Below are 20,753 nucleotides of genomic sequence, written 5' to 3'. Positions count from 1 at the left end.
TAGATCTGGTGCAGGCTTGTCAGTATACCAACTATGACCAGGCAAGCTGTGTGTCCAGGAGGAAGAAGAAGAATCGTTCTTCGCAGTTGCTCGGTGGCCAGCTGCTCCTTTGCACTTGGGTTAGCTAGATAGGACATGCAAAGATTTGATTCTGGTTCAATCACCATACAGCTTGCTCGCCTCTATGTTTGTCTCTCTCCCATGCGTCAGATAGAACTAGATATCAGGTGGAATGGTAGAATAGAACTAGGGGGATTAAGTGGGATGATAGAGTTGTTTTGGGTCGACCCATCCGGCCCATTGGGTCGGTAGACTCCGATTTCTATAGACTCATCAGACTTGAGACCAACGCATGTGGCTCATTGGTCTTATTTTTATGAGTCAGGTCAACTAATCATGAGTCGACCCAGCCCGTTCCCATCTTGACCGGCAGCGCTCGCGATAGACGCAAACGAGACGGCGTTCAGCCGCTCGCTCGCAGCTGCAGCTGCAAGCCACCAAGGCCGCGGGCACAACGCGAAACATGGCGAAACTGTGCGCCACTCGCTCGAAGAATCGCATGGCCGATGCTAAAAAAAAAAGAATCGCATGGCCGCTAGCGCCTTTCCACTGTCTCGTGTGGGTGGCAAAGGGCTAAGATTTTGAAAATCTAAGAGCCGGAACCGAAGGCACACAGCCCACGGAGCGCGTCCAGCGGTTCGCCGGCGCCGGCGTGTGACCGGCAGGGACGGAGATCCGCGCTCGCTCGCTCAACATTCCGCGCCCGAAGAAGTAGGCGCGCAATCGTTCAAAAAAAAAAAGAAGTAGGCATGCCGAAAAAATTCCCAACCGCCCAGACGACATGACGACGGAATGCGCGGCGTGCCCACTCATGTGGCATGTCAAGCTGGTAATGGTTTGGACTGCAACCGGTTCTAACAGTCTGGTTCTCGTTGTGGTTGGCTGTGGTTCAGTGGGAAATGGTTTAACATTCTAAAGTGGTCTAATTTGGTTTGGTTTTACTGGAAAATCAGATTGGGTCGGCTTGGTCTAGTCTTCAATCCGCTACTTCCTATCCTTTCTCTGTACGAGCAGAACGACGGCGAGGGCGAGCAGCTGCTGGCACCGCGCGCTGTCCGGTCCATTATGGATGGCAACGGGTACAAATTACCCGTGTGCCCGTGGGCAAAAACCCGCTAGGGCGAGGATCCGGGTTTGGATTTATACCCGCGGGTACGGGTGCGGGTTTGCACTTGAACCCGATGGGTAAAATTTCGCGGGTTCGAAAAAGTTGTACCCGTGCCCGCGAACCCGCGAACCCGCAAAATCAACTGACACGTGGACCCCCACTCGTTCTAGGGTTTTCATATATAATCACTTGTTCTATAGGATTTCCACTCATTCCATCGAATCCATCCCCTGACCCCCGTTCCCCTCCCTGCCTCCCCTTCACAGCCACCGCCACCCTAGTACCCCCTGCTCCCGTCCCCCAAGTCCCCGAGACGGCGAGACCCCGCCGCCCCGACCCCCCCCCCCCCCCCCCCGCCGCCAGCCAACCCGCTCCCGCGCTCCTCCAAGCCGCCGTCGCGAGCCCACTCCTCCAAGCCGCGGCACTGCCAGCCCTCCCTCGAACGGGTCCCACTCGCCGGCTCGCCCATCCCCAGGCCCCCTAGCAAGGCTCGGTCACGACTCGCGAGGAGGAGGCGAGCAGCCGAGCAGGGACAGGGAGTGCCGGAGCCCGAGCCCCAACGACCGGCGTCCGCTGTCCACTGCCCCTACGGATCTCCAAGGTATTGCCTTCTCTATTGGTTTTGATTTCTGAACTCAGTAGGTGTCGATGCTATTGTTGCTTGCATGGTTCTGGCGGGTACGCGGGTGTACCCGCGGGCATACAGTACCCGCGGGTAGCGGGTACGGGCATAGTTTTTCACCCGTCGCGGGTTGTGGGTGCGGGTACGGGTTTGAGAATTGCCTCGCGGGTACGGGTCTGTAGGCTTCTTACCCGCGGGTAATGTGCCCGTTGCCATCCATACGGTCCATCGATGCCCCAAAAGTCCGAGGTAGCTCGTTTGTTTGGCTAGAGGAATATGGTTTGGTGTGGTGCCGTTCAGTTCGGTTTTGGTTTCAAATCACTAGCAGATTAATTTGGTTCGGCTTTTGAGGAATATGGGTTGGTGTGGTGCGATTTGAATGGTGAGCATATTTAGCAGTCGGATTGGTGTGGCTTTGGTCTGGATACCAGATCATTAACAGCTTGAGTGGCATGTGGCCAGTGCGCAGCATCGCGACCCATCATCGCTCCATCCAAACGGCCCAGACACCTCATCGCCTCGCCGATCGAGCGAGCAGTTCCACCTGACCTCGGCCGTGTTGGTTGCCTCTTAAATTTTTTTTTAAAAAAAGATGAACACATGTACAAAGTACTAAATTAAATTTATTTGCGAGGATATGTACAATTTTACGAGTTGAATTTAATGTAATTCATAATTTGCAACTGTAATGTTACAGTTACTTTTCTCTAATCATACAGTCAAATGCTTCATTAGCTACAGCAACCACTAAGTGACGATGATTTTGTAGTTAGACTTCATTTAATATCTCTATTTAGTGGTCAAAGGGACGAAAAATTTTTGTGAAAATTTTTTCACGGGCAACTAAACACAGCTCTAGTGACCTTGAACCCTGGAATCCCTGATCCGTCCAGGATAGCAAGCGACGAAGCAAAGCCTCTGTTGCTCGTGAGCGCACGCGGCGCTGTTAAAACCTGCCCCGGGCGTGACCGGACGGGGATGAGCACGTAGCTCCGCCCGATCGGACGGAGGGGCGAGTTATATATTCCATTTCCACGGCCCTCGCTGCACACTTTGCCCGCGTCGCGATCTGCACACCCACACAAACCAACGCAACGCGCTGCACCACCCACCCAGCAAAAGGGAGCCCAGTCGAGAGGCATCGCGCGCAGACGGACACCAGTGGCTGCGCCCCGGTTGTGCTCGGCTGCGGTCCCCGTGAGCTCCAGGAACCAGGATGGCTGCGGTGGTGGTCGCCGTCGAGGCCGCGGCGGCGGCGGCGGCGGGCGGCGCCTGCAGGGGCAGGTCGTACCTGGTGAGGAGCCTCTACTGGAGGCTGCGCGCGGGGATGCGGAGGCTGCACTCGGGGCGGGCGGGCGGGCGGCGGCTCAGCTTCCACTACGACGCCCTCAGCTACGCGCTCAACTTCGACGACGGCCGCGTCTCCGCCGACTTCCTGCGGTGACGACGGCGACTGGCCTTGCGGCGGAGTACTAGCTCCCCGGGTTGTACTAACGCTTGCGGCGCTGGATTTCGTGGCCAAAAAGCCGATCGAAGAATGGAGGAGGTGTGTCGCCGTTTCTAGCTAGCTGCTTAACAGGAGGGAATTTCTTTCGTTCGAGTCGGCGATGCCAAACGATGCGTCTGTTCTTGATTCCTGTAGCATCTGACTTTCTGTTACGCCGTGCTGTACATTCAAGCTGGTCCGGTCATTTCACTGTTGCATTTTGCATGCTAGGGTGCTTATGGGAGAAATAGAGAACACGCTAAGCTTATACAAAGGCCCGTTACTCTCGAGTCTCGGTAGACGATACACCGTACACGATAGCAACAAGTTCCAGCGAAAGACACAAGACTGAAGAGTGAGGGTCAAGTACATACTACTATCATCCGTCTGAAATTTTTTGGCCTGCCCACTGCCTGCCTATCGCTTTCGTGGGAAACGACAGTGCCGATTGCAGCGAGTTCGCCCATCTTCGGGTGAGTTCATGCGTTCGCACCCTAGTCAAAGGTGACGACCACGATACGAATCGTGATCTCTTCGGGGCGCGGGCAAATCTCAGGTGATAGTTGAATCTAGGGAATTCATCTGACAAAGGACCAAAAGGAGTCAAAAGTGAAAAGCTCTCCTCTCTGTTCCCACTCCCCTTTTCATTTTTGTCCCGGTTGTCCTAGGGCCCTGTTTAGTTTCCAAATTTTTTTACAGCACTTGTCACATCAAATATTCGGACATAATGTGTGGAATATTAAATATAGTTGAAAAAATAATTAATGACATAGTCTAACTGATTAGCACGAGATGAATATTTTAAGCTTAATTAGTCTATAATTAAATATTAATTGCCAAATAACAACAAAAGTGCTATAGTGTCAAAAGTCAAAAATTTTCGGAAACTAAACAGGGCCCAAATGGCACCAAAGATTCTTTATTTGTCCTGGTTGGTGGCTCCAACTGGGATTAAAGGCCCCTCAGACCATTGGTCCCGAGGAGCCACCAATTGGAACCAAAGGTATATTATTTTATTCCGGTTGGTGGCTCCAACTGGGACCAACCAACCGAGACCAAAGATTTCTTATTTGTCCCTGTTGGTGAGGTTAGGAGCTTGTTTCTTTCATTTTTTATTATTTATTTAGCTCATTTCACGATTTAGAAAATAGAACGAGAGTATGTACATGCACACCCACCCTACACATGTAGGTCTCACACCCAAATATGGGGTCCTTCTTAAGATCGTCGGATGACTCCGTACGAGTCCACGCGTGAGAAGCTACAGTACAAAAGGGATTAACCGAGACGCTTTGAAAATGCGTTGGAGGAGGGCAGGCCGGCAGCCCGCCTCCGTCGATGGTGACAGGGTTGCCGGCCTAGCAACCGCCTCCGTTAATACATTAACTGAGGCAGGCAGCCTAAGACAACCGCCTCGATTAATAGGACGTAGTACTCCAGCTGTATTGGAGTCACAACTCTTACAGGGGGAGTCTTTTGGCAAGGACTAGCTAAAGTATTACAGCAAATGATTGGGTGAATATAATGCAATTACCATTGCAGTATCTTATCTACTAAACATGGTCAAAAGTACACATTTTCCAAAAGATTATTATCGAACTACTAATACAATTATACAAGCTCCATTCAGCGAAACGACCACTTATCTATACAACTACTAGTTGGCTCTGCACAGCCATTTCCTGGCGCCTCTCCTGCTGCAGACCACCTGCAAAACAATGGCCAGCGCGAAGCCCAGCCCAAATCCAGCACCAACGAAGAGGCACAGCACGACAACTTGGAAGCTGTGGTGAGCAGATTCTCCACCGGGCATATGCAACGGCGGCGGAGCCTTGGTGGCTGACGGCGGACGCGTCAGGTTGCACCGCACGGGAAGCGGGCATCCGTATAGCCCTCGGTTGCCTCCCTGGAAGGAGCTGCTGGGGAAGGTCGAGAACTGGGTACCCGGAGGTATGCTCCCGCTGAGGTCGTTGTAGGAGAGGTTGAGCCACTCGAGGGCTGTCAGCGAGGCCAGCGACTGCGGGATCTCCCCCGTGAGATTGTTCCACGAGAGGTCCAGCGACTCGACCTGCGACAGGCGGCCGAGCTCGGCCGGGATTTCCCCGGTGAAGGCGTTGCGCGACAGGTTGAGCACGAGAAGGCCAGTCAGGTTGCCCACTGACCTGGGAATGGAGCCGCTAAATCTGTTGTTGGACAGGTCAATCAGCACGAGGTCGAGTTGTTGGTCTTCGAGCATCATCATGTATCGATGCTTCATGGCGACCTCGACCTGCGTTAGTCGTCCCTCCTGATGTATGTCAGTCTCACCCCGGTAGCCGATCATTATTACCTTACGTATTTTGTGCATTGTGTTGGCCTGAGCCATGGTCTTGAAACTGTAGAAGAGTCCCGATGGTAGCACTCCAGTGAAGCCATTTTCCGCAAGGTCAATGATTTGGAGACTGGAGAAGTAAGCAGACCCAGGGGTCACCTTTTCGTTTTTTTTACGAATCCCGCCGATCACCGGAAACGAAATTCCGGACGAAATTCCGCCGAAAACCGTATTTTCCGAACGGAATGTGAATTCAAATTTAAAAAACGGAATTCCGGAAATTCCGGGCGAAATTCCGCTACTTTCCGGCGGAATTCCGCTACTTTCCGGCGGAATTCCGGACTTTTTGATGGAAAATGTCATTTTTTGACTACAAATGCTCCAAACATATGAAGAATTAAATAATTTAATAGAATATTTTTTTGTATCTATTGTATATTGCAATGTACAATGCATATTAAATATATTACACACAAATTATTCATAACAAAAGTATATTGTTACATGAAATCACAAATAACTTAAATTGCATAGACCATAATATAAGTTTATAATACATAAATTGCATAGTCTATATAAAAACCCAAGTTCAATCCAATAAACAATGTTTATGTATATCACGTAGTACTTAATAATTAATGAAGATATGATGAAAGTGTAAGGATAAATAAAGGAGACCTCTCATTCCATTCAAAAGGTATATTCTTTTAACCCATTGATAGTACGGATATTAAAAAGCTATAAATCCTACCTCATTAGACTATAAATAATCTTGTTTTTCAACTAAAATGCAATTTTAGCCTAGCAAATGATCTTAGATTTGAGTGTGTTCTAGTCCTATTTGCTTAGAAGAACACCTAGTTTTTTATCATATTTTTTCCTAATTTTTTACAAATATTTTTGAATTTTTAAATTTGAAAACGAAAAATGGCGAAAAATACCGGAATTCCATTTCCCGGCTACTAGCGGAAACGGAAAATTTTCCGGTTTTCCGGCGGTTTTCCGCCGGAAAGTTGAACCCTGAGCAGACCTCGAGTGATGATGATTCTTCCTATGAGGGTCCATGCTCACTGTCGTCACTGGGCCGTAAAACTGGTTGGATCTCAGGATAAGCACACGAAGGTGAGGGAGGTTTCCTAGCCATGATGGGAAAGAATCCACTAAATTGTTGCCGCCGACATCGAGCCCATTCAACTCTTTGCAGTTAGCTAGCCATCTTGGCAAGCGCCCTCGGATCTGATTTCCATGTAAATCTACGGCCTCCAGCCTACATAGCCCGCCCATCTCCTGGGGCCATGTTCCCTCGAGGCGATTGCCCCTCAGATTTAGCACCCGCAGGGTATTGTTATTGCAGCCTCTAAGCACATAAGGTGGCACCTGCCCGCTGAAGTTGTTACCAGATAGGTCGAGATCTCGAAGAGGCTTACGGCCCCCCTCCTCCTCGTAGTGAAACTGGTCACACCCTGCATACGGAATAGTCCCACCTAGTTGGTTGTTTGCCAAGTTGATGGAGGCGGCAGTGCCATAAAGCATGAGGAAATCGCCGGGCAGCATGGAAGAGAATTTGTTGTTGGAGTAATCAAGGTGAGACGCAGAGAGAAGCGAAGGCGAAGGCACCGCACCGCGGAGCCTATTGAAGCTAAGATCAATGTACGATATGACAGTGTAAGCAGGGGGCCGTGCCACCTCGGTGAACATGTTGTGAGAAAGGTCCAACCACCTGCTATGGTTTCTCCAGATCCAGTCAGGTATCTTGCCACCGATGCCATTATAAGAGAGATCCAGCCAGTTAAGGGATGGTAGATGTCTTATGACACTAGGTAACCTAGTTAGGCCGCAGGATGCAAACGCCAACTCAGAAATACTACTATTACTACTACCACTAGTCCAGCGGTCGTCTCCGACAATAGATACCAAGCTGTTACCGGAGGCTGTAAATTCAAAGAGGCTTCTTAGCCTAGAGTAGCTGCTTAGATTCACCGTCCCTGTGAAATGATTGTAGTCGAGAGCAATGGTAGAAAGAGCAGTGAGCTCCAAGAATGAGGTTGAAATTGTACCAGTCAGCTGATTGCGACTCAAGTAAACTTCAGTCAACGTGCCGGATGCATTATGGAACTCCTCAATCGGACCCGAAAAGTTGTTCACCTGCAGATGTAGTTCAACCAATGCTGGCAGGGTGAATATGGTTGCGGGTACTGTCCCTGTGCATATATATAGAGAGCCATGATTATTAGACCATTTGCTATAACAATCTTTGGCAATGCTTTATATAGAATATTACGAGATTTGCTGTACTCAATCAGGTGTCTGAATTGTAACATGATTTTTAGATAACCATCTTATACAATCAACTAGTACAATTAAAAAGGACAACTTGCAAGAAACAATCCACAATTTTTTTCTATACTCAAACAACGACAAAATTGCCTATCGCTAGAAAAAGAAAAGAAAAAAAACAGACACCTGGAATATGTAGGAGAAGTGGAACGAAAATGTTCCAGCATGCTGAAAGCTTACCCATGAGGCTGTTGTAGGAAACCCCGATATATTCCAGCCGTATTAAACTTGTAAGAGACGGAAGTTGTCCAGACAAACTAGAATTTGAACAATCCAGTTCGGTCAAGTACGTCAAATTGCTGAGCTCCCGAGGCAGGCCCCCGGAGAGTCTGTTACCATGAAGGTCTAATTCCCTCAGTAACGAGAGATTCCCTATGGAGTTTGGAATACCACCAGAGAGGTTCGTGGATCTGAGATCCAGAACCCTGAGATTTTTTAGTTGAGTGATCCCAAGCGGAAACGTTCCCTCGAACATATTATAAGAAAGGTCAAGGACTCTCAAATGCGGGAAGCTATGAGCAGAGAACAGATTGGAAATATTGCCGTTTAAAGTGTTGTCACTGAGATGAATCTTTTGCAGGGAATGAAGGCCTGTAAAGGAAGGTGGGATCGAACCAGAAAGGTTGCAGCTCTCTAACATGAGGACTCGAAGATTGGTCAATCTCTCAAGACCCGACTCTGGAAGTTGTGAGCCGCAAAAGTCGAGGCCCCCCAGGTTGAGCCTCCGGAGGGAGGTGAGGTTGAAGAGAGCAGGGTGAAGGCCGCCGCAGGCCTTCAGGCGGCCGTCGCAGGTCGGGTTGCTGGGGTGGAGGGCAGTAACTCTCCCTGTGATACCGTCGCAGCTGACGCCCTCCCAGCGGCAACAGTCAGAGCCCGATCTCCACGACGGCAACGCCGTATTGTCATCGCAGCTGCCGTCTGTGGGGAGCGCGAAGGACCCCTTCAGCTGGAGGAGCGATGCAGCCTCCTGCGAGCGGCATAGTGCTGGGACTCGTGAGGTGCCGCCGCCGCTTGATCTGCTGCTATTTGCTGACAGCGCAAGGGAGCAACGTGGGAGCTGGTTGCTTGCCAAAAGGAGGAAGCTGAGACAGACAGCTAGATGCAAATGCAACCATGAGGCGTGATGAGTGCTTTTGCGAGCCATTTTGCAGGCTTGCAGCTAGGCAAATCAAAGATGGCTTCGACGGGGGATGCTGAGGTATCGAGAAGAACGCACTTGCCTATACTGCGTTCGGCAGGCTGGAGCTGCAGTGGTGTGAGAGAAAAATATTGTTGGGCTGGCTGGAGCTGGAGGCTGGAGCTGGAGTGGTGTGAGAGAAAAATACTGTTGGGCTGGCTGGAGCTGGAGGCTGGGCTGGAGTGGAGATGAATAGAATCATCTGTAGTTGGGTAGTGCAGCACAAGGACAAGGAGAACATAAATGATTCTGAGCAACCGGCCAACCGCTGTGCTTCTTCGTGGGCCGCTGCATTTATATCTATCACATGCACGACTACTCAGTTGACTTGACGTCAACGGTCAGTCAACTCATCACGTATACAACCAATATAAAACGTCCTAAGAATCTTGAGAATCTAATGAATTATAAGACATCCTAAGAATTTTGAAAAGTCAAACCAATTTTAAATTTAACTAAAATTATAGAGAGAATATAAAAATTTATGATATCAAATTGATGTACTATGAAAATATAACTAATAAAGAATCTAATGATACTTAGTTTATATAATAAATATTATTATTTTATTATATAAATTTGGTCAAACATAAAAATCTTTGACTCTATAAAATTATTGGAATGTATTATAATTTGAAATGGAGGGAGTAGTTTTTAATAAAAAATAGATGATTTTAGGGTTGGTCAAAATCAAATTGCCTTAAATACTATCACATATACAAATACTTGTCCGTTGAAGGGGGGTTGATCACACCATGCATCTGCCTTGAAGACGGGGCCTACTATAGCTGGCGGGGAGCCGGTGAGATCCCAGTGGCGGGGAGAGAAATCAAGAAAGAGAAAGAGCGGCATCTCGCGACGCGCCGGCTCTCTGAAAAAATCTTAATCGCGTCATGTTGCCTAGAGGGGATTGAATATGTATTTAAAATAAATCATATAAATTAAAACACTTAACACAAATGTCAGTTAACAACCGATCAGACCGGTCTTACACTTAGAACAGAAAACTAAAACACCAACCGATCAGACCGGTCCTACGCAGAACCTGCACAAACTGAGTTAGTTCTCCCCTTTACCAGTTCTAGCACAAATACAATTTGGTGTGGTGCTTCTGTAGGTGCTTACAAATATATTTCTTAACCCTGCACACACAGAAATAACAAAATCAAGTAGATCGAAGCGGAAGCACAAATAAAGCTAGAGCACAAGTGTGAGGCAAACCAAATAAAGATAATGCAAAGGAGACACAGAGATTTGTTTCATCGAAATTCAGATTCACCACGTTCACCACGTGTGAATCCTACTCTCTGTTGAGGAAGCTTATGGCGACTACAAGGTCAAGCTATCTCTTCCTTTCCACTATATGACCATGTGTCCTCGTGACACACGATCGCTGCTGCAACAAACTTGCCGCTGCTCACCACAAGTTTGGGAGGTAGCCGGTGATGCCTAGCCGTCTAGGAGGCTTCACCTCCAAGGATAACAAATGCTTCAACAAGTTGGGCGACGCAACCACAAATGCTTAAGCTAGGGATTATGCTCTCACTGCTCAAATGCTCTCTTAGCAAAGGTTTCACTCAACCCAACTTAAAGATCTAATCTTGATTCACTCAAATCTCACAAAGAGAGGTTGGGGAGGACTTCTCTAGTGCTCTCACGGCTCAGAGATGGCTTAGAATCACAATGGCATCAGCACCCACGACTGGGTGAGGGTGTGGGGTATAAATACCCCTATCTCAAAAACTAGCTATTGCTTTGTCAGTGTTAGACCAGTCAGACCGGTCCCACAGACCGGTCGGTTCAAATAAACTAGCTGTTGGACCCGACCGGTCAGACCGGTCGGCTAGACCGGTCAGATCGGTCACACTAGGTATTCTTCTCCCAAGTGTTTCTCTCTGATTTTTCTCACATGGGATAGCTATGAGCATTTTTTGTTATGTCAAACCACTGATGTTGCATTCTCCTTAATAGTACGGCATCCTATACTCAAGTTCACATAAAATGACACACACAACACTTGAGTTTTTTTTATGTCTTGATGAAGCCGAACTTCTTCAGTCAATATCTTGAGATTGTCAACATCTTTAAATTCAGTGAGCATGCCTGCTTGAACTAGTGACTTTGAATCTTCCTTCATATAAGAATGAAATTCATCTTTAATTCTCAAGTCACTTCTATTTTCTAAATAATGACACTCTTCAAAATAGGGCTCTCCATGACTCTAGAATCTCTGGTATTTTGACCCGTATCGGTTTTCTTGCTCCCTCCAAGCCGACGGTTGCGTAGCCTCTTGAAACACGCCTCTTGGTCCTCTCTACCTTTATCCTAGCCGTCCATTTTGAACTTTATATTAATTTGTGTCATGCATGAAATCTTCTTTATCAATATGAATTCACCATTTAATTTCATATGCAACCTTTCCAATTTTGAGACAACATATGCACATCAACTCATGTCTCATTCACTTTTCTCTTACTTGCTTCCCTCGACAATAATATTCTTCTCATATGACAAGTCTTTCCAATTTGAGACTATGCAAAAACATATCATGTCTCATTCTCATAACTTTTACTTGTCATATGAATCCCATCACAAGTTGAAGTCTTTTATAGATATTTGAGCACTCATATCAACCATAAATACATTGCTCATAATTTTTCTTTTATAACTTTGCTTACCACTTTGAGTCCCACATAAATTAACAAATTTCAACACAATATTAGAGCTTTTATATCATATATGACTATCATGCTCTTCCATTTTTCTTTCTCATTCTAGCTTGTCACATACAATGATTGCCAATGGGACATACACGTTTGCTTGCAATACATGAGCTATATCATTCCACAAATTAAATATCTGCTCATCATCTCATGCAAATAAGTTAGTCCTTTAATCGTGTTGTCAATCAATACACCAAAACCCACTAGGGGCCTAGATGCTCTTTCACTCTCAGCTAGCGAATGCGCGCGCTGCGCGCTTCCATTTGCTACGCTGCTGCTACGCTTGCAGGTGATTGGCCGGATGCGCCGGCCGCTGCCGCCGCTGCAATAAATACATGCCACGCTGGCGTTTCATTTTGTCCACTACCGGCGCATCTATAAGCGTTGCTCTAAGAGCAAGTATAATAATGGGCTTAAAGCCAAGCTAGTCAGCAGTGCTGATGTGGAAGAGAGAAGAGAGGATAGAGAAGAAAACTTGACTCTTGTTCTAGCACCAAGTTTGGCACGGAAGCATAGGTATTTGTGGGCCCAAATACCTATGCTGATGGGGTATACCTCGGAGAGCTTGCCGGTAAAACACCAACAAAATATAAGTGAATGTGAGGAAGAGTAATAAAGAGAAAAATATCACATAATAATAATTTTTTTATAAAAGACAAATATTAGACAACTATTGTATGACTTGACTATTAACACTTGACTTATAGCCAAACACTTAACTCTATTATTAACCATACTCTAATTGGCGAGCGCTCGCCAGAAAGGAAATCAGCAATCGATTTCTCACGACCCACGCATGTACGGACCTTTTTCTTTTTCTTTCACGTCTGGTTTAGCGGTTATCCGAGACAGGCAACGAACTTTCGGGGCCTTTTCATCTGATGAGACAGGTAATGAACTCATGCATTTGGCTGTGCTTTTCATTCGAGACACGCAGCGAAGATAACTTTTAGGAGCCTCGGAGTGACGACTAGTACTGGCAAAATGACCGGCCGTCCAGCCCAGAGCCTCAAAGTACCCAGTGGCCATTTCAAAAAAAAAAACCAGTGGCTCAAAAAAACACCAAGACAAAAATTAAAGTTTGGAGATGCGGGGGATCGAACCCCGTGCCTCTCGCATGCAAAGCGAGCGCTCTACCATTTGAGCTACATCCCCACCTATGGTTAGCAGAATCTAAACCATTAATTATCGATTGGAAACAAACTCAAATGGGCTTCAATGCCTAATCATCATGTTTTCTAATGGTGGGTATTCTGTCGATTCACATTGGGCCGAATGATGATTCCCTGCTTTCTGTAGCCAAATGATGGGCCATATGCCCTCCCTCTCTCGGTCTCTCCCCCAAGGAAATTCTTTGTGCATTCATCTAAAAAGGCCTTCGAAGTTTCGGTGAAAAAAAAACTCCCTCCGAGTCGATTTTCTGGTCGAAACCTATCCGGGAAAGAAAAACTCCCTCCGAGTCTAAAATAGCATATAAGTTTTGAAAACCATGCTACAATTGTTGAAACTATATTCACTACCACTAGCTTGAAATCTCTTTTTTGGGTAATAGTAATAAGATGAGGAAATGGACAGAACTCATGATTCATCGGCCTAAACACTGACTTAGCTTCATGATTCGTTCATCTGCAGTGCCACAATTTGCTTCCAGGAAAGAGCCAATCCATCTCGATTCTTCCAAGACAGTAGGACCCCTGGTCTTTGTTCACTGACCACGGAACGAACTCTGCAGATTCCTTGTAATGGAGCGAAGATTTCCGCGATCAACCTCACCGCCGATCCTTTCTCCTCGTCCTACTCCCACCACCGTGCAGCGAAGCCGGAGAGAGCCACAAGTGTCGCCACGGCGGTGCACCGCGAGGCCCATGATGACCGGCCACCGGCCGGAACAGAATTAGGGGGGCACGGTTTAGTTGGCAGCTTTCTAGCTAATCGCCATTAACACGCTACGCTGCGTCAGCCACAGTCGGTGCACGGGATTTGCGACTTTTATTGATTTGGAACGATAATCATCGTTGTGACAGCTCGGCTGATGACTGATTGGCCTTTGTCTTGTTGTTTTTACTTAATTTATTAGTCGTGGTCTTTGTACTCCAAAGTGTGAGGAAGGGTCTTTTTGGTTGGAATTTGCTGTCACGCTGGTCTTTATCAGTACCGTCGCCCATACTATCCACGCACACACACACACACACACAAAAAGGAAAAACGTTGCGTCTTAGCACCTGTGATACTAATGTATATCTTCACACGTATGTTCTAGTTCTGTACTCCCTCCGTTTTTTTAAACATGTAACGTTCTAGTTACAACTAGAGCTTTGGAAACGCTCTTAGATAATTAGGTGAATTATTAATAAACCTTTTTCCAGTTACATTTGCTATTTCAGTTGCTCGTGTTTTCCTGAGACTCCGAATTTGCACTGAACGTGATAAAGTGCAGGATGGACTATTTCAGGCCCATATCAGAAGGCACAAAAGAAATATGAAAAAGGAACAAACAAAATCATGCTTCATGTCTTCGTGAACATACGCACGGCACACCCTGCATACGTGATCCTGTCATCCAGAGAAGATCCCACACCACAGGGCCACCGATGCGAGAAGACAGCGAGGGCAAACCAAAGACGGTGACACAACACTGCAACCCGAACCACCAGGCCAGGCTGTGTCGTCCGCCGCGCAAAACACCCTTTCACCTTGATCAATTTGATCTGATTTGTTTTAGGCGTCACTATCAATTAAACTTTCATTTTGATTGAGAAGCAAACACGCATAGCATAACCTAACAAAAAGCCCTCTTCTTAATTTAATTACATCAACTTAAACGAAAAGCTTCTTCATTCGCTCGTAATGCGCGCAATTAAGCCAGTATTTGCAGCATGGTTCGTGCAGTTGTCGCTCCTGATCATCTGCCACATGGTGGAGGCCCATCCTTCCAACTCCTCTCGCTTACGGTCATCATGTCATAATCTATACTGCTCCATTGCTTTTTGTGGTTGTAAAAACTTGCCGTCTGACGAGACGATCGGGCCCATTGGAGTATTGCCCTTTTTATTATTAGGACTTTGTTTACACACTGCCCCGTTGCTGACCCTATCTTTATCATGCGCCCCCGTTAAGCAAAGAGGCAAAGACGTGACGGTATTCAGAAAGGTGGAGGTAAAAAAGAAAAAAAAAACGCAGTGGCTGTTTCGGGTTCGTGGTGGCTCTAAAGCCTGCTGCCTGAGGTCGCAGATTAGGAAAAGAGAGCTCGTCAGTGTTTGAATCGACAACAAGAGTCGATCGTGTGCGCCCTGTCGTCACTCGTCAGCTCCACATGTAAGAAGTTTAATACACATCCAAGCTGGGTTGATTCATTTTGGTGCCCACCTTAGAGAATCTCCAAGAGCTCTTGTATTTATGAGTAGCTAAAATCCTAATTTAGCTATTATATAAAACAAAATAGCTAGCCAAAAAATGATGAAATTCAACAGCTTATCTAAATCCAACCACGAGCACATCTCTCTTCTTCCTCTGCCTCCCAGCGACACGGTCAAAATTGGTGATTTCTCACCAGCGGGCGAGGTTCCGGCGAGGAGTGCCGGCGCCGGCGCCGGCGCCGGGTAGCAGCTCACTGGAGCAAGGTCGTCCAACGCCATGGGGCTGCGCGGGACGGCGAGCCATGGCATGATGGCGAGCTCCACAGTGCTGCGCGGGATTGGTTGACGACGCCATGGGGCAGGGTGGCGTGACAACGAGCTCGGCGGCGCTGTTGTGGCCGCGCCGGATGGGAGGAGCAGTGGGCCGGGACGGCGGGGACGGTGACGGCGCTCGCCGGCGTGGCGTTAAGGGGGCAGTGGCGCCAGGGCTGGGTCCTCAAGGTGACCTCTGTGGCTCCCGCGAAGAAGCCGCCGCAGCAATAGCAAACGGCGGCGGTGGACAAGGCGAGGGGCAGCGGCCCTCGCCGGAGAAGGAGGAGGGGCGGTGGCGGCGAATCGAGCTACGCCTCCACCCCTTCGACTACTATGCCTCGCCGCAAAACTCCAGGGGCTGCTCGGCGGGGCGGCGGGGGCGGTGGATGGAGGAGCAGCGGCGGATGGGGGAGCAGTGGGCGGGGCTCGGGACGGCAGATAGCGAGCGCCAGCGTCCTGCATCTTTGCCTAGCGGAGTTCCCGGGATACAAAACGAGAATAGAAGACCATGTGGATACAGTTTCTGTTGGATGAGGTTTTTTAGTCTTCTTTTCTTTTTTTAGCCAATTCACCCAATATAAAAAAGCTCTTGGAGATGCTCTTATATGTAGTGGGAAAAAGAACTAGTGGACCCTGATCGGAGTTTATCAACACGTACATAGCACATAAACTAATTGCTTCACACAGAAAAACAAAATCGCAGAGCACTCGCACTTGCGGCTAGGCACAAGCTGAATACACTTCGTGTGTGCAGCCATATTGATCATCGGATGAGTCCTGGTAATAGTGAAAAGGTTATCCATTCCTTGAGACCTTAACTAAAGGCGCTGAAGAGCTAGCCGCCGCAATAGCCCCCCTACAATAGCAACTTCAGCACTATCAATGATAAAGGTAACATTTAAAATAGTTCATTGCGATTAATGACCTCTGTATAACGTCCGCTTATATATTTTAAAATCTTTTTTGTATTACCTCATTGTACGTAGCACACACAAACAATGTTTTAAAAAAAATCCAAGTTTTAATGAAGAAAACTTAGGCAGTTAGCATTAGCTTGGTTACTTAATTATTTACACCATCACATACATTTTCTTTTGTTGTTTTCTTAATGAGAGTACTAGCCAATGTGCTTCATCTAGCCCCGCTGAACGGAGCACTGTTTCGATCGACAGTTTTGTGTTCATCTGAGTCGTCGCCGCCGCCTGCGTGCTCCAATTCGGCACCATACGCACACGCTGCTTTCAGCTCCGACACCAATAAAGCACCGAACACTACGGCACTTATATGTGCAAGCACGTTTTCCATATATCCGGATCATTATCTATATATATCCAGGTACTCAACGTGTAGCAGCCAGAATATTCGTTGTGCTCTCGAGTACACACCCCCCGAGATTTCTCGGCCTTTTCCTGGTGCGCACACGGCCTTTTCGTCGCAGCGCAACAGCTTTGGCTGGGGTCAATGCGGAGTCAGTACACCGAGCTTATCCGTTTTGACCTTCCGGAACCCCAACCACCTCGACACGCAGAGACCAGAGCCCGATGAAAGCTACTGGGCGTCCGTGCCGCCGGGCCGCATCACCGCTGACGAGGCAAGGTTGAAGAAGAAAGGCTCCTCCGATCCGCTAGTCTCACCGCACGCGCACGCGCACGCGCTCGAACCAGCCAGCGCATGGAGGCACATGGAGGAGGAGCTGTGGCCGAGCTCGCGGTTTTATCATAGAAAATGACAGGCGCCCCGGGCCGTCGAGCTGTGCCTCTCGCCCGGCGGCCGGCCGGCCCGATCGGCACCGGCGACCAACCCACGGCCGGATCGGTGCTGCCGACCTGGCGCCCGGCCTGCCGGCGGGTGGGGCCTCGGCTCGCGGAGGCGGAGTTGCGGGCGTGACTCGGCGCCGAGTCGGACGCGACGCGACGCTGACTCAGGGCCGCCGTGGGCGCCAGGAAAAGCAAGCGCGAAAAGAGGAGGGGGGGGGGGGGGGGGGGGGGCAGGCACCCTTGTGACCGAACGAGTGACAGCGTCTTCTCGTTCCATCCATCCACACCCGCGCGCGAACCTTCTTCGTTCGTGGCCATCCATCGGTCGGTACGCCGTAGTGGGGGCATGCTTGCTTGCTTCGTTCCGCTGCTCCACGGATCCTTCCATCTGGTTCCACGTCACCCCCGGCGTCAAATGAGCTCCTGCAACGCGCAAGTACGTGAATCGTGATCGCCGGTCGCTTAATGGCCTACTAGTACTGCAGGGTGCGTTTCATGTCTGTTGTCTGTCATTCAGTAGCTTTCCGTGGCTCAACAATGCAAAGTAATCGTCGTTTCGAAACAAAAAACAACAACAATGCAAAGTAATCGCAAGCTACTAATCCGAGCGAACGATTTCCTCTGCGTCAGATAGCACTTGATTTTTTTTCTCCCTCTCTTTTGAATGACCCATTCGGAACCATGCCAAATATTTTAGGTCAGATAATGGCACGGATATTTCGGGGCCCGAACTGCATGCATGCACGTAACAGGTTGGATGAATATACCACGGCCCGGTGCATGCGTAGTTGCCACTCATGGCACATGAACAGAGAGCAGCAGGGGGCCCCTTGCAGTTGCACTTGCACATGCATTAGGTAGGGGTCCAACTGCGCATCAGTTTAGTTGATGAAAATTTCTGATATAAATGTCACATCAAATGTTTGACCAGATGTCGGGAGAGATTTTCGGGCACTAATTAAAAAACTAATTTCAGAACTCGCTTGGAAACCGCGAGACAAATCTTTTGAGGTCTTTGACCGCATCATTAGCATATGTGGGTTACTGTAGCACTTATGGCTAATCATGCACTAATTAGGCTCAAAAGATTCGTCTCGTCGTGTACATATAAACTGTGCAATTTTTTTATTTTTTAACTACATTTAATGCACCTTACATATGTCTAAAGGTGAGGCAAAAAATTTTGGGTGAAATTTTTTTTTAACTAAACGGGCTCTCAGCTCTCCATGGGGGATAGATGATGACTGTTCCATTCAAAAGCGAGTTAGATAGGCACACCCAGTTTTTGATCGTCGCGAACGGCAGAAAAAAAAATCTCGCTAATTGACAGGTTCCAGGCTTATAAAAGACACCCCGCCTCTTCCCATTTGGAGCACGGAGCTCGAGCAGCAACAACCCGCGCACATTCAGCAGGCCACCCACCGCTCACCAGCAACCACCTCGTTCGCCGCAGAGTCCGGGAGAGCTCAACCGAGGATTCAGCGAGCAAAGAGCCAAAGAGACGAGAAGTCTTCGGTTCCTCGGTCGTCGCGTCGATCGACACGGGATGGAGAAGGCACGGCGCGAGCATGTGATCGGCATCCCCGTGAGCAACAGGGCGTTCGGCATCGAGGAGCCGGATTTCCCGAGCAAAGCCAAAGGGGGTGCCTACCACGGCGGCGCCAGGAACCCAGCAGCCACCGCGGGGCGGGCTGGAAAATTCGGCAGGAACGGAGACAGGGTTGCCCAGGGCCTGAAAGAACATGGTGAGTTCGATCCCCAACCAATTTTGGATCTGGGTGGCTGATGGCTCCTTTATTTCATCCTTCGCCATCTTTTTACTGTTCATGGATGGATTCAGCTCTGAACGTGTTCTTTGCCTGATTTGCTGCAGTGACTCTCGGCCCGAAGCTGTACGAGACCGTGAAGGGCAAGCTGTCGCTGGGGGCGAGGATCCTCCAGGCGGGCGGCGTGGAGAAAGTCTTCCGGCGGTGGTTCCCCGTCGAGAAGGGCGAGAAGCTCCTCAAGGCGTCGCAGTGCTACTTGTCCACCACCGCCGGCCCCATCGCCGGCATGCTCTTCATATCCACCGAGAAGATCGCCTTCCGGAGCGACCGGGCGCTGGCGCTGACCTCCCCCAGCGGCGACACGGCGCGGGTGCCGTACAAGGTCGCCATCCCGCTGCGGAGGGTCAAGACGGCCAAGCCCAGCGAGAACAGGCACCGGCCGGAGCAGAAGTACGTGCAGGTCGTCACCGACGACGGCTTCGAGTTCTGGTTCATGGGCTTCGTCAGGTACCAGGTGTCCCTGCAGGAGCTGGAGAAGGCCATCGCACCATTCGCACGGTCGCAATGACCCGAGTCGTGTTCGGGGCCCCGTCGATCGGCTCAGTTTGGTCGTCGGGCGTCGTGTTTCGTTGTGGTCGTCTGGTTCATCTCGTGTTCATGTGCAGTAGGCTTAAAAACTCTTGGTGGATTGCTTGGCGTTTTTGGCAGTGGAGCAAGTCCGATATACATGATAGGAGAAATTTAGGTCAAGAGATTTGTGGTGTCGGGTAATCCTGCTTCGGTGCCACGGCAAAAGTGGCTCTTATGCGGTTTTATTACAATGAAAAAACAAAAAGGAAACTGTTTGTGCAACTCCTGGAGTATGAACTGAATTCTCGCGCGGGGCGTATCGTGTCATTCAGGGCGAGGCCCTTGCCGATGACGCGTCAACAATCTGGACAACTAGACTCCTCACCAAGGTTAAGTTCTTCGCATGGCTGCTTAGCCAGGGCCGTTTAAACACCCATGCCTACCTTCACCACAGGAACATCACTCCCCTGGATGACTCCTGGTGCGCCCACTGCCCTGGAGTGTTGGAAACGGCAGTCCATATATTCTCTGAATGCCATAGGGCAAGACAAGTTTGGGCCCGCCTTGGCATTCCTGTGCCCGGCGATCTCGTGCATCGTCCTTGGGACGTTGGTTCTGGTATCCCCCTCCCGTACGTGGTGCGTCTCGACATCGTCCTCCTGCTCCTCTGGCACCTGTGGAAGGTCAGGAACTCCATGGTCTTTGATCATGTTGACTCGAGTCCCTGCGACATCGTCAACCGTGTTTGCCGAGACATCGACGCTTGGCGGTTTAGGGATTAAACATTTACCTGTTCAAGCAACGAACAGATAAATGTTTAATCCCCGTTTCTTATGTTATTACCAAGGTGGAATTTATCCCTGAACAGTTATTACGAGTGAGGAAGTCATACAGGTGGGGCTATGTTTCAGCGCAAGACTGCAGAAATTTAGTACTACCAAACATTCTGATTTTCTATCAGTGAAGTGATTTCTTTATTTATTTTGTCATCTTGGTTTCCCCCGAAAGCAGTGACCTTAAGTTTGCTTGCTCATGTAAATATTCATGTTCTGGAATCAGCGATTAGTTTTGTAATAAATTTTATAGACACATGCAGCCATGTGGCACCACCGGCCACACTTAACTTGCGGCGAAGGAAATGATCCCCATAGTCGTTGCACTGCGGTAA

At 48.8% G+C, this 20,753-nt stretch overlaps 3 protein-coding genes and 1 non-coding gene across 4 annotated transcripts; 2 read left to right on the top strand and 2 right to left on the bottom strand.

The window, feature by feature from the left end:
• The first annotated feature begins 2,861 nt into the window (after positions 1 to 2,861).
• Positions 2,862 to 3,486, top strand: LOC120642597. Its single transcript, XM_039919191.1, has one exon. The coding sequence runs from the start codon at positions 3,007 to 3,009 to the stop codon at positions 3,232 to 3,234; it is 228 nt and encodes a 75-aa protein (XP_039775125.1). The 5' UTR covers positions 2,862 to 3,006; the 3' UTR covers positions 3,235 to 3,486.
• Positions 3,487 to 4,827: 1,341 nt separating this feature from the next.
• LOC120642603 (receptor-like protein 39) lies at positions 4,828 to 9,165 on the bottom strand. Its single transcript, XM_039919195.1, has 3 exons — positions 8,105 to 9,165; positions 6,659 to 7,788; positions 4,828 to 5,746 (listed from the first exon to the last, which is right to left on the bottom strand). The coding sequence occupies exons 1-3, from the start codon at positions 9,066 to 9,068 to the stop codon at positions 4,934 to 4,936; spliced, it is 2,907 nt and encodes a 968-aa protein (XP_039775129.1). The 5' UTR covers positions 9,069 to 9,165; the 3' UTR covers positions 4,828 to 4,933.
• A 3,741-nt stretch (positions 9,166 to 12,906) lies between these two features.
• On the bottom strand, positions 12,907 to 12,979 carry TRNAA-UGC. The gene has a single exon. It is a non-coding gene; the product is annotated as a tRNA-Ala (tRNA).
• A 5,630-nt stretch (positions 12,980 to 18,609) lies between these two features.
• Positions 18,610 to 19,867, top strand: LOC120642546 (putative GEM-like protein 8). The gene is made up of 2 exons (XM_039919123.1): positions 18,610 to 18,994; positions 19,123 to 19,867. Exons 1-2 carry the CDS (start codon positions 18,796 to 18,798, stop codon positions 19,581 to 19,583), a joined length of 660 nt encoding a protein of 219 aa, XP_039775057.1. The 5' UTR covers positions 18,610 to 18,795; the 3' UTR covers positions 19,584 to 19,867.
• Positions 19,868 to 20,753: the final 886 nt, after the last annotated feature.

The sequence above is a fragment of the Panicum virgatum genome, chromosome 7K (assembly GCF_016808335.1).
Source record: "Panicum virgatum strain AP13 chromosome 7K, P.virgatum_v5, whole genome shotgun sequence".
Taxonomy (NCBI): Eukaryota; Viridiplantae; Streptophyta; class Magnoliopsida; order Poales; family Poaceae; genus Panicum; species Panicum virgatum.
Note: the sequence above shows the minus strand (reverse complement) of the source record. Positions and strands in the feature narration are given on the sequence as shown.

Coding starts and splice junctions, on each gene's coding strand:
- LOC120642597 (XM_039919191.1), top strand. CDS start 3,007: ATGGCTGCGGTGGTGGTCGCCGTCGAGGCCGCGGCGGCGGCGGCGGCG.
- LOC120642603 (XM_039919195.1), bottom strand. CDS start 9,068: ATGGCTCGCAAAAGCACTCATCACGCCTCATGGTTGCATTTGCATCTA. Junction 7,789..8,104: donor TTCCTACAACAGCCTCATGG/GTAAGCTTTCAG, acceptor ATATATGCACAG/GGACAGTACCCGCAACCATA. Junction 5,747..6,658: donor TTTACGGCCCAGTGACGACA/GTGAGCATGGAC, acceptor AAAAACGAAAAG/GTGACCCCTGGGTCTGCTTA.
- LOC120642546 (XM_039919123.1), top strand. CDS start 18,796: ATGGAGAAGGCACGGCGCGAGCATGTGATCGGCATCCCCGTGAGCAAC. Junction 18,995..19,122: donor CCAGGGCCTGAAAGAACATG/GTGAGTTCGATC, acceptor GATTTGCTGCAG/TGACTCTCGGCCCGAAGCTG.